Source organism: Nestor notabilis, unplaced genomic scaffold, assembly GCF_000696875.1.
Source record: "Nestor notabilis isolate BGI_N333 unplaced genomic scaffold, ASM69687v1 scaffold25483, whole genome shotgun sequence".
In the NCBI taxonomy this organism is placed as follows: Eukaryota; Metazoa; Chordata; class Aves; order Psittaciformes; family Psittacidae; genus Nestor; species Nestor notabilis.
Genome location: NW_009923873.1, coordinates 1 through 12,309, shown reverse-complemented (window position 1 = coordinate 12,309; position 12,309 = coordinate 1). Strand labels below are relative to the sequence as shown.

The following is a 12,309-nucleotide window of genomic DNA, read 5'->3' as shown; positions in this document are numbered from 1 at the left end:
ATTCATGTCCAGGAAGAGGACAAACCTAACTAACCGCGGTATCTGGCGCACCCCGCTGTGTCCACACAACACAAACACACTGCCTCTTAGGCACTGAAGCAACGCGAGCAGCACGGCAAGCTGCCTGCCACCAGACCAATGCTGAACTCCTCATTTTTCTGAAAGGTGCCCAACGGGATGGTCCCTGTGGGATCTCTGTCTCTTCAGAAGGTCAGATAGTTCTGATAGGTCCCAACTGCTACCTATGCTAGTTCCAGCCTACCATGAGCCCAGCTTCAGCCTGCGCTGAAGGCTGTTCCCAGGGACAAGGATGACAAGGGCAATCCTGCCCTTGCACCTACAGCTTTCTGCATAAACAGGCAGGGAAACAGTACCAGGGAGATAAAAGGAGCCCAAACGCTCCACTGGAAGCAAGAAGAGCACATCCCAGTGGGGCCAAGCAGTTATCTTTCCATGCCTGCTTGCAGAGCGCGCTAGGCACCTCCTGAGACCTCAGCATAGCACCCTCATTCCCTCACCGGCTGCATGGTGCCCCCAGCAATAATGACAGCACGGCATTCTTCCACCACCTTGGCAAAGTGGACAGCTGGATTCAGCAACAGGAATTTGAGGCTACTCTGACCAACTGTTCCTGGGAAAAGGAGAGAGACAGCATCAGGAGCCAGCTGTGACGCACACGCACTCAGAGATTCCCTCCTGCCCTGGGCACCCTGGCAGGTCCCCACCTCCCAAAGCAAGGACTTGCTATTCAGCACTGCCCGAGGCAGCAGCAGGTAACGCCAGCCTGGAAGTTACCTTCTGTTCCCTAATGTTCCTGGAGCTGCAGAAGAGGCACAGTAAATGGCAAGGAAAAGCAAATCACAACAAGAATGGGAGCAGAGCTCTGCAAACCCTGGCCTCCATGCCCTTGGTTAAGAATCCCTTTGGGTTCATGAACATCCTCAGACAGACCAAGCCTGTATCACTGCCAGTGAAGCACCCTGCTTGCAACTCATGCTCCTCTCCCCAGCTTGCCCTCTGCAGTACCTTGCCTGTTGAGAATGACTCTGCCATCTTGGTTTGCATTGGTGAGGGCTGACAGAAATCCTTCGATCTGCATCAGCGGAGAGGCAGTTCGGACCTGGTCATTGTCAGCCTCCACCACAGGGCTCTGGGGAGTACCTGCTGGCCCAAAGAGAAAAGGAGAGGCAGGCAACTTAGACCACACTTCTGAAGACAGGGACAAAGCACGAAACGTAGATGGGTCCCTGCTACAGGATCACAGTACCTGGTCTACGTTTGCAGGCAGAGAACAAAGACCCACTAAAGGAGAGAACCCAAATTCCATCCCACTGGTAGGGGAGGGAATAAATAAATAAATAAATCTGTTTCTTTGTAGCTGGCACCACTAAACAGAGCTACCCACAGCAGCTCAGGTCCCAGAGCAAGCACATCACAGCAGTGCTAAGCTTGAGTGCTTGCAGTGTAAACATGGAACTACATCATCATTCAGCTTTGCATGGACCTCAAGAGATCTTCCCATCATACGTCTAGTTGCCTAGGTCACCTAGCCAGGTATGTCAAAAACACGTGTGCACAGCAGCTTCTGCAGTCTCTCGTTCTTCAAATCTGTCTCTCCCCTTTCCACACACAGGTAGATTGAAGTTCCACACCCTCACTGTCTGCGGAAGCACAAGTGCAGGAAGCCTGAACTCACCCTCTTTATCAGCTCCCTGCTGGAGGGTCAGAAGAAAGTTCTGCAAACCACTCAACTTCTGGTTCTCCTTGTTGGACTTCACAGCTGAGGCTGAGCTTCCATATCGCTCCACAAACCCGAAAAGCTGCCAAGCAAAAGCCAGAAAGACTAAGTCTACCAACAGCAGGAACCAGACTAGATAAAACCAGGTTTGCTTGCTTGCCACAGATAAAGTTCCTTGGTAGGGGTTGCATACCAACCCAATCAGAATCTACCAGCACAGCACAGAGCTCCCATTACTTTCCTCCACGCACTGAATCAAAACCAAAGCAAGACTCTGATGTTTGTTCCTCCAGTGCAGTGCAGCTGACCAGGCTGGCAGGTTTGAGGCCAAGCAGCACAGCATTAGCACTGGCTGGAACACACCATATTGTCTGTTTCTTTGCTGTGTAAGCAAAAGGTAACCTGCCCATATAGCACTTTCTGCAGGAACCATTTTGTTTGCAGAGCAGGGTGAAGAAGACCCCAGTTGCTGCAAGCTCCACTGCAAACTCAGCGTGTGAAACGGTATTTGAACACAGCTGACCATAAATCCTCAGGGGCAGTACCTTCCTACTGATGAGGCTCTTCTCACAGTAACGCTGAACCTGTTGGAGGAAGACAAAAAAAATGAACTGGCATTCAGCATCCCTTCTCCCATCCTGCTGCCCGTGGTCCCTGAACATCAGGGGTATCACCTGCTGTTCTTGCTGTGGTCTTGGGCGGGGGTGCACAGTTTGTTGTGAGCACTGACCCCCAGAAAACAGTTTAGCACAAAGGCATTGCTTCCAGAATAGAAACACATGGGCTTAAGGTGCTGTGCTTGGAGGCTTGTTTGAGGGATGGGGTAGGTTATTGGAGTAATACAGTTTCTGCATCCTCAAACCTTACAGTTTAGCTTTTTCTACAGACAGCCTCTGCACTCGTACATGTTTAATTCCTTCCTTCTCCCCACCCCAAGACCACCTGCCTGGCTCCAATGCAATTATCCGGATAGCAGCAGCAAAGGTCTATACGCTGGGGAGGCAGGGAGAGTCAGAAAGCAGGTTCTGCCATGTGAGCCCTGCCTCTACTTCCAGCTCTCACACATCCTTCCTGATGACCTTGAACAAAGTCACCACCACCTGTGCCCTAGCAGACAACAGCATTTGCATTACCTTGAAGAGGTTGATATTGTCAATCTGGCTCTGAAATAGAAAGTCATTGATGGATTTTAGCACTGTCCCTGAAAGAAAAGGGAAGAAAAAGGAGAACAGAATTATTAGCTGCTGGGTCTGCAGCCTCTCACTGCCCTGACTCATGTCAGAGCAGTGTCCCTGATGATGGCTGCATACTCCAGGTGTTCACTTCGGCCTTACCTGTTTGGGAAACTGCCTGACAGCTAGGATTTTGGTTCACATTACCTGTAAAACAAGAAACTGTTTCAAGGAAGGCTTACAATAGGCCTTGTCTTTAAAATGAAGCAAGAGACTAACAGCTGAGCTGAAAGGGACACCACACCAGGACAAAACTCAGTAAGTAACTATACTTCTGCAAAATGTAGCTATACAGACAAAACATCAGCTCCTGCTCAGTCTTAATTCCCCTGCAGGGCAGCCCTACACTGGAGGACAAGTGTTCTCCTGCATCCTAAGGAACACCACCTACATTCCTTCTGTAGCAGAAGGCAGCAGGTAGGGTGGGTGCATATAAATGCTCACACACTATGTAGTCATGCTGCAAAGATGAAGGGACAGGGACTGCAGTGCATCCTTCACCCCATCTCAATGCAGCAGCAGGGAGCTGGGAGGTTCACAGTCTATCAGGCAATTGGGAAGAGGGGAAAACCTGAGGAGAGCTCCACGCCTAGACGCAGGCAGCCAGAACAGGATTAATTGCTGCCACTCACTGTGTTTTGTGTCCTAGTGTTTAACACCCACCTCACATCTCACTCTTGCAGCCTCAAACAGGAAGCTGTACACAGGCTGCATTTTCTAATGAAAGCACTTAACTGAGTGTGGGTAAGAGAAGAGTGGCAGGAACAGAGCAGGAAGAGAAGTATAGGTTTGACAGAAAGGCACAGAGAGAGCACCACCAGGCCCCTGCACCAGAGAGCTGCATTTCCCCTGGGCAAGAAGAAAGTTCTTTATGAACTTATGACAGGTTCTCCTCAAGACCCACTGAGGTCTAGCAAACAGATCATTAGAGGAAAGAAGCCCTGCAAACTCCAGTGGATTTAAAATCACAGCAAAGTATTTCCTCTCAAAGGAAAGACACCACTCAGGAAAGATTCATTCTGCAGAGGTGCACCTGACACAGGTAGAGGCCTTGCTACCAGATGAGCCAGATTAATTCTGTTCGGGTCTTGCACTGTCCTGATCACTGTCACACATCTGCTGTATTCCTCATTTAGTTACCTACCTCATCACCACCCAAATCAGACCTGAAAACCACACAGAAAGAGAAGGAAACTGCCTCTACCAACTTACGATGGCATCTGCTGCTCCCCAGCTAATCAAGCAACAAGCATCACCATGTTACAAAACAGCCTGAGAAATACACTTACTGACATCCAAACCTATACATGAGAGCATCACTTCCCCACAGTCTCTGCAAAGGGACAAGGGCGATAATGCCCTGAGGAAGCACCAACTAGCTCAGAGCCTGTCAGCATCCCTGGAGACAGAACAGGCTTGCTTACCTCCCAGCATGGCCACAAACCGCTCTAGCAAATACAGGATCTGTTTAATGTACATCAAATTCTTCGCCTTCAAACATTTCCTATGAAAAATGAAACAGATATAAGGCCCCAAAACATCTTCAGGGACTAACTTAAGCAGCTGAGCTGCAGAAACAAGCACCTGAACTCCCCTTCATTTTGAGGAGACAGGAACCAAGAATGATTTCTCCTAGGCTCACTCTCCCTGTTTGTGACAGGGCACAGACCTCTGGATATCCTGCCTGAGGTCAGCCCAGAGCACTCACTCATGCACCCCACACTGTTCCTACCATTGCCCTTCTCCTCACAGATTAATCATAGTTTATTTATTACAATGGCAGTGATGCCTCAAGGCCCTGTTGCATAAATTTCAGGTTATTAGCATTGAGCACAATGATCAACCACTGGAGGGATGATGAGGTGCAAAGCCAAACACCACATATAGCTTCCTGCTCCTCCTCCTTCTCAGAGCTTACTGCCTCTGTCGTAATGCCAGTCAGCACATGAAAGAATAAGGTCCAGGACAGACATGAAAAGACTGAATCTTTTGAAACTCTGAATCATAAAGCAGGAACGATTAGAGAGAGATTGGGAAAGGAACTGAGAGCATAAGGGAAAAGCAGAATCCTCACAGTATCCCCCTTCTCACTGCTTAGTACCAGCCCCAGGAGTCACACTTAGGTGGATTCTAGACGAAGATAATAAAGCAAGCAGCTTTTCATCTGCAAAAGTATTAATGCAAATTACTTTCCACCAGGGAAAAGCAAGAAACACCTTGTAAACATGAGAGAAGCCACAGCATCCACGCTGCCTGCTGCTGGTGTGCTACTTTCCTACAAGATCCTTACCTGTATCGTTCCATGTACTGCAGCAGCTGGGAGTGGGCACAGCACAGCTACATGAACACAAAAAGGAACTGTTACTAAGGAACCAAGAAAGGGCACTCTGCTGGAGCTCACATTAGCCAGGTCAGGCTGTAACTCACCTGAGAGCCACTGACCTCCGCACTATAGATACAGGTGATGGTGTCTATGAGGTTGTGGGCCTCGTCAATGATTACGACCTGGTCCTTCAGCTTGATCCCAGCAGCATTCCTGGTAGGCTCATGCAAGAGCATCTGATAGGGCAGCACCACCAGCTACGGGAGAAGCACACACTGCCCTGATTCTGGCCCTCACCCTTACAAGCTGAGGGCACTCCCCAGCCACTCACTTAAGGCCTATATTAGATAGCCTCACTCTTATTATGGGAAAGGCACGAGGAGAGACAGGAACACATGCTTAAGAGGGGCACTGGGATGTAAGCTGAAGAGAAATGATTATGCTACAATTGCCTATTAGCTCAGGTTACATTCTGAATCTCTCCTGAAGCACTGAAAGCATGTCTTCTGATAGAGAATCAAGCAAGGAAGAAGAGTGGTGGCAAGAGCTAAGATTACACCCATGTGTCAGTATTGCCTCAAGAGTTATTGAGCCTTTCAAATTTTTCAGAATGCTGAGACATACTCACAGCCTATTCATTTCAAATGGATCTTCTCATTTTAATTTGCTTTCTCAGCATAACTACAGCTGACAGAAACACAGCCTGTTTACAAACTCCCACAATATTTACAGTACTGGAGGCAGCAGGCAATTAGCTTATTCTTAGATCCCCTAGTATTAATTCTGCTAACACCATATACAACTTACCTGTGCAGCAGAAATGGCATATCGACTCCCATAATACGGGCAAGCTTTGGTCTCCCTTCCCAAAGCCACCAACTGCTCAATATCCTTCACTTCCACTAGAACTTCATCACGGAGAAACTGCATTTGCTCATAGGAATAAAATGGGCATATGGTGCGGCTCACGCGTCTCTTCTTCCCTTCATTCTCTTCATCACTCTTTTTTTCTAACAGCAGAAATCAAAAGAAAGCTATGAGCAACACACACAGTAAATGGAAATAACCACTTTGCAGAACCTCCTGCATTTCAAAGCAGGCTTTGTCATGTGTACTTCTGACTTATCGTCTATTCAAAAGTTATTCAGCATCTCCACAGAGGACACTTCTCTTGCCAGTCTGATTTAGCCATGTGATGCTTTCCCATATTTCTAGTGCTTAGTTACAAAGACAACTATCCTCCCATTGCATAAGCCCTGACCAACTTAAGACATGCAGAAAATCCACAGAGCCTGGAAGTCAAGAAAAGTAAAAGTGCTGAGGATCTCTAGCTCTGCTCCTCCAACCTGCCATTTCTAAGCTCCTACCACCCTCTTGCTAGAGCTGAATGGCAGTGCACACTGTCTCCAGCCTCTCACACCAGCTTTATCAGTAATTGCTTTCCTAGCAATGGGAATGTGTTCCTACCATGTTTGTTCTTCTGCATCTCCATGCAGCGGTCATTGATGAGCTGGAGAGCCCCAAGGCGTCGCACCTCCTCATTCACACATAGGTTCTGGGACATGCAAAGAGAGGAAGGGGTAGGGGGTCAGTTAAGAACCAAGTGCCCCGTTTGTACCCTTTGCTGTAAAACAGAAGATTTCTTTAAAGCAATCTCAGCCCAGTATCAAAAACTGGTAAGTCTATTGGTCCGACATTGTGCACACAAACTGCTACAAATATGCTTGAAACCCAGAAAAACTTAGCAAGGAGGAGGAAAAAAAATGTGAAAAGATGCACTGAGATGGCTCACTGCTACACGACAGCATCTAAACAATGCTGCCAGGACTAAGAGGAGCACCTTCCCAGGGACTCAGACATCTGTAATGTTGCACATCTGAAAAGGTAAAACAGATTTTTGCATTTACATCAAAGGGTAAATGGCCAAAACACGGTTCAATCAAAAATGCACATCACTCACATCTGTGTCATGACCCACAGCTGCTTTAGTGTTTCAACAGGAGATTCAGTCAACCTCCGAGGTGCCTTCTGTGGCATCACATCCACATACCCCCTCACAAGGGCTCTCACATTAAGTTAACGCACACTCAGGGTCCCTTGTGAACAACAGCACATACCTGCCTGGATCCCAAGGAGACCAGACGTGTGTCTTTGCCAAAAGGACTTTTCTGCACCTCACGCACAAACTGAGACAGCTGGGAGTGAGTGCGGCTGCAGTAGTAGATCTACAATGAGGAAGAAACAAAGGGAAGACAAGAAGAACATGGAAGCCAACCTCTTACCCACAACCAATCCTGCAAGGAAGCAGCCAAGCACTTCAACAAGGTTAATCCTGCTCAAGCCTTCAAGGGAAGGCACATGTTTGAGTGTCACCTGACAACTGTTAAGGCCAACAGCCTTATCTCTCTTTTCTCCTATGCATTTGCCTTTGTTTCCATTTGATTTTCCAAGGCCCCTATAAAACCAGGGACTTGCTGTTGGAGAGTAATAAAAACCTGTTTCTTCCAGTGTGCTTTTACAGCAAGCCACAGCAAAAATTCAGCAGTGCTAGCAGGGCAAGCTGCTCAGACAGCCAGTGTCACCCAGAAGGAGATGAGCATAGCAGAACTGGTTGCTACTATCAACAAACTTGGCAGTTCTTGGATGCTAGTTCCTCAATCCTTCTGTATTGCATGACTCTGGGAAGGGTGCAAGGAAGCCATCACTCTGCTCACTCCTACACTGTTCTACGAGGCAGCACTATTTCCTTTCCTCATCTCACCTTAGTCACATGCTCCTCTTCCAAATCATTATCATCTTCTTCCAGCCTAAGAAAAGAGAAAGCTCAAACAGTTTCCCTTCAGCAGATCACTGGCACTTAGAATCAAATGATGCTCAACTTCAAGAGAGAGGTCTCAGGAGAAATGGTTATATCATCTCCAGAAAAGCCTCAGATCTTAACTCAGGAGGTAAAAGAAAAATTGACTTTTTAAGAACAGTGTAAGCATGCACAATTAAGTCAAGCCTTGCTCTTAAAAACACATCTGTACGGCTGTGTCTTTAGCAACTTCAAGATTTATTTTTTCTTCTTTTAAATCTAAGACTTCTAAGCCCCAGGCATAAGCTAATCAGTGCTGTACTATTCTTTGGTGAGCTTCTTTATTTATTCTTGTAAAACTTTCCCTTTAGAGACAATTTACCACCCTCAAGCTATTGCATAAAGAAAAGCTTCAGGAAGATACTTAGCTGCCATAGAGTTCCTCCAAGGCAACAGCAGTTTAATGTTTGATAAACTACATATAAATGAAGTAGTGGTTTGGAACTTTCAAGGCAGGAGGATCTGCCTAGATACTAATTAGTAAATTTCTATGTTAAATGTATTTGACTTTCCATGCTGAAGCACAGCTTCTGGCTTTCTGCATAAAGCTAATGTAAGAGAGAGAAGGGTGCATGGCATTTTCACACTGAAGCTCAGTCTTTAGAAATGTGAACATCTCTCCCTTTAGAGTACCAAAAGATGCCAACACTAATCTGCAGGACTGACAGTTTCCTGGTGCCCCAGAGCTCTATTCTGCTTTTCCAGTGCAAGGAACCTGATCTCAAGCCATTCACTCCACATCCAGGGGCATTCTTTGGGAAACTGGGCAGGGTTAAAAGCAGGACATTGCCACACATTTTAACAAAGGTGCACTTTCTCAGGAATCACTTCAGGTCACTCTGATCAGTCTAACAAAAGCTTTAAAAAAACCCCACAAACAAACAAACCCAAAACAAAATTCCCCCCAAAATACCGAACCAACCAATTAAACAAAGAACCAACCAGAACAACCACTGCTTGAATGGGGGATAAACTCCAGATGTGCACAATCACAGGTGAGATCTCTTAAATCAAGGCAAGCCAAAAAAGGTACAGAAAATATTTCCTTGGCCAGGACACACAGAGGAACCCATTTACTCCCTGTTCTTACCCAGATACCACTTTCTTTTCTTCATCACTCTCATACTCAGCAAGAATCAGCTCCTCCTCATTGTGATCCAGCTGCTCTAGAGCATCTCCAGCTCCCTCTGAAAGAACCTCCTTGCTGAGCTGAAGAAGGTGCTTTGTCTCATCCTCCTCAGATCTCTGAAAGGAACACATGATCACATTATTGCTCATGCAGAAAGAGAGGTAGCAATCTCTTCATTTTATGCTGTGGACAGGTCAGAAGACAGCACAGTCCCTTGCAAATAACAGAGGGAATGGGTTGCTGGGGAAACCCACAGCAGGACAAGCAAACACACCAAGGGTGTCTGAAGCTGTTCAGCCCCACAGAATGCAGCTGTCACCAACAACCACAGACTTGGCCACACAGACATATATGAAGGGGAAACATAAAGAACCCTCTATGCAAAAGGCCCACTGAACTAACAGCTCCTGAAATGACAATTCCATGTAATCCAGTTTTAGTCACTGAAAGTGGCCCATAAGAGATGCCTGCCTGAGAAAAAAACAGTGTGTAAATAAACCCAACCAAACATATAAGGACATAATCAACACTCTGTCCCCACTTAAAGTGAGGATAAACTCAGCACTTTAGAACACAGAGCAAAAGGCTTCTCTTGCCGTTTTTCTCCAGTTATGTGGTTCTTATTCTAATACAGGTATAACTCTCTACAAAAATTCCAGTACACTGCTGAAGAACAGTTTTCTGATCAACTTTGTGTCCTGATAACAAAAAGTTCAGTTTTTCAATCTGAAAACAGTACCTTCCAATGTCAGTAAGTGGTTTTTACCATGGCATTATGAAGAAATGCTGTTACTGAGCACTACAGAGGAGATGAATCAGTTGCTTTTCCTAATCTCTATAATATTCTCTCATTTGCTTTCTTGTTTTTTATCATGCTTCTCATTTCATATGCTTTTCATCCTCTTTCATGAGATGAAAGTTCTTTGTTCCACTTGTTTTTTATTTGCTGTTCACCTCTGAACCTCTGCTATTCCTGCCACATGCTTTTGACAGGAGTTGACCAAAACATAACAGAGCACCTGAGATGGAGCACACTAGAAACTAATAACCTGAAAGCTTAATAAATCTGCCTGTTTAGGGGCCTGATGTGGGTATTTCTGGGAAGTTTGACTCATACCATCAAAAAGCTCTTGAGAGTCAAGAGTGCTGAGGCCAGTCCACCCATCTAAATAGCAGGAAAATGTATCTGTGAACCTTTTATATGTAGAAAAGAGACATATCTGAAAAGTACAATCACATTTGCTATGAAAGTAAGCAGATATAATTGTTCTTTAGTGGTGAGCAAAGTACAACCAAAGTCTGACCTGGCTTTTTCTTTTGTGGGGTGGGTGTGTTCTGTTCCCATGATCTTAAATTTAATCACAGTTCGTTCTACAGGTTTTATTCCAGAAGCACAGAGTGTTCACACATGCTCATAAAGAGCTCCCAAAATAATGAAAAATGAAAGTATTAAAGCTTTTAAAACAAAAGCAGAGGGCCAGAAGGCCATCAGAACACACACCCTTCCTACCCACACACAAACATCGCACAGGGAATTCTCTATGCAAAACCTGGTTTTCACATCTGTACTTTAAACAGAAAATCTAACCAAAACTTTTGGATGGCCCATTTCTGGACTAACGCAAAGAGCTCCCTGAACTCCTAACAGATAAACAGGGTTGGAAAATCCCATGTGAAGCTGCAGATATAAGCAAGTATGAACTATGCTTGAGGTAATGAAAACAGAAAATTCTGATCACCGCAGGATAACTCACCTTCCTCTTTGCTGCATATTTTAACTGCACATTACGGCGAATTTTCTCAAGACGATCTTCTCGCTTTTTCCTTCTGATCTGTTCTTCCTAAAACAAAGGGAGAGCAAAGGAAGGATGAAGTGTATTTAGTCCTAAACCCTGCGTGTAACTTTTCTAGTTCCTATTTTTTTTCCTAGTGTCCTGGGTTCAGCTACAGCAGTCATTTTTTCTCCTTCTTAGTAGCTGGTGCAGTGCTGTGTTTCTGACTTTCAGTCTGGGAACAACGCTGATAACACCGATGTTTTTAGTTGTTGCTCAGTAATGTTTACTCTGACCAAGGACTTTCTCAGTCTCATGCTTTGCCAGAGAGGAGGGGAAGCCAGGAGGAAGCAGAGGCAGGACACCTGACCCAAACTGGCCAAAGGGCTATTCCATACCACAGCACGTCATGCCCAGGATAGAAACTGGGGGGAGTTACCCGGAAGGCCCAGATCGCTGCTCGGGTCGGGCTGGGTATCGGTTGGCGGGTGGTGAGCGGTTGTGTCCTTTTCCCTTGTTATTCCTCTTATCATTATTATTGGTAGCAGTAGTGGTTTGTATTATACCTTAGTTACTGGAGTGCTGTTATCTCAACCCGTGGGAGTTACATTCCTTCGATTCTCCTCCCCATCCCTCCGGGAGCGGGGGGAGGAAGGAAAAGGCGGGGGGGAGGGACTGAGCGGCTGCGGGGGTCCAAGTTGCCGGCTGGGCTTAAACCATGACACCCAGAAAAAAATTAACTCTGAACCCAAACTGTCAGTACACAGTCTCCTTCTCCTGGAGTGCATGCCTATTATATATTACCATGTTTAGAGCAATATAGTGTCCTATCTTCTGCAACCTGTGTAGCAATGTCTTACTCCTCATAACCAAAACAAAGCCCTGTGAAAGACAAAGGCCACCACCAAAGTTTGGCTCGTGTTTTTCCAATCATCAGCCAGGATATCAGCCTTTCTGGTCCTCACACTTTATGATCTTACCCATCCTCTACACGAGCATTTAATAGAATCAGAATGGTTTGGGTTGGAAGGGACCTTAAACATCATCTAGTTTCAAACCCCTGCCATGGGCAGGGACACTTCCCACTATTGGAAGTTGCTCAAAGCTGTTTCCAGTCTGGCCTTAACCACTGCCAGGGATGGAGCATCCATGACTGCTCTGGACAATCTGTTCCACCACCCTCACAGTGAAGAGTTTATTTCTAATATCTAATCTAAATCTACCCTCTTCTAGTTTAAAGCCATTCCCCCTTGTCCTG

At 46.0% G+C, this 12,309-nt stretch overlaps 1 protein-coding gene across 1 annotated transcript; it reads right to left on the bottom strand.

Moving 5' to 3' along the window:
• Positions 1-518: 518 nt before the first annotated feature.
• DDX11 (DEAD/H (Asp-Glu-Ala-Asp/His) box helicase 11) lies at positions 519-11,120 on the bottom strand (the record flags this gene model as incomplete). The annotated part of the gene is made up of 15 exons (XM_010012373.1): positions 519-631; positions 1,027-1,161; positions 1,697-1,820; positions 2,284-2,322; positions 2,872-2,939; positions 3,073-3,117; positions 4,395-4,474; positions 5,261-5,307; positions 5,398-5,550; positions 6,101-6,303; positions 6,761-6,848; positions 7,411-7,518; positions 8,055-8,100; positions 9,241-9,395; positions 11,034-11,120. Coding segments are annotated over 15 exons (1,491 nt in total), but the record flags the coding sequence as incomplete, so codon positions are not given.
• Positions 11,121-12,309: the final 1,189 nt, after the last annotated feature.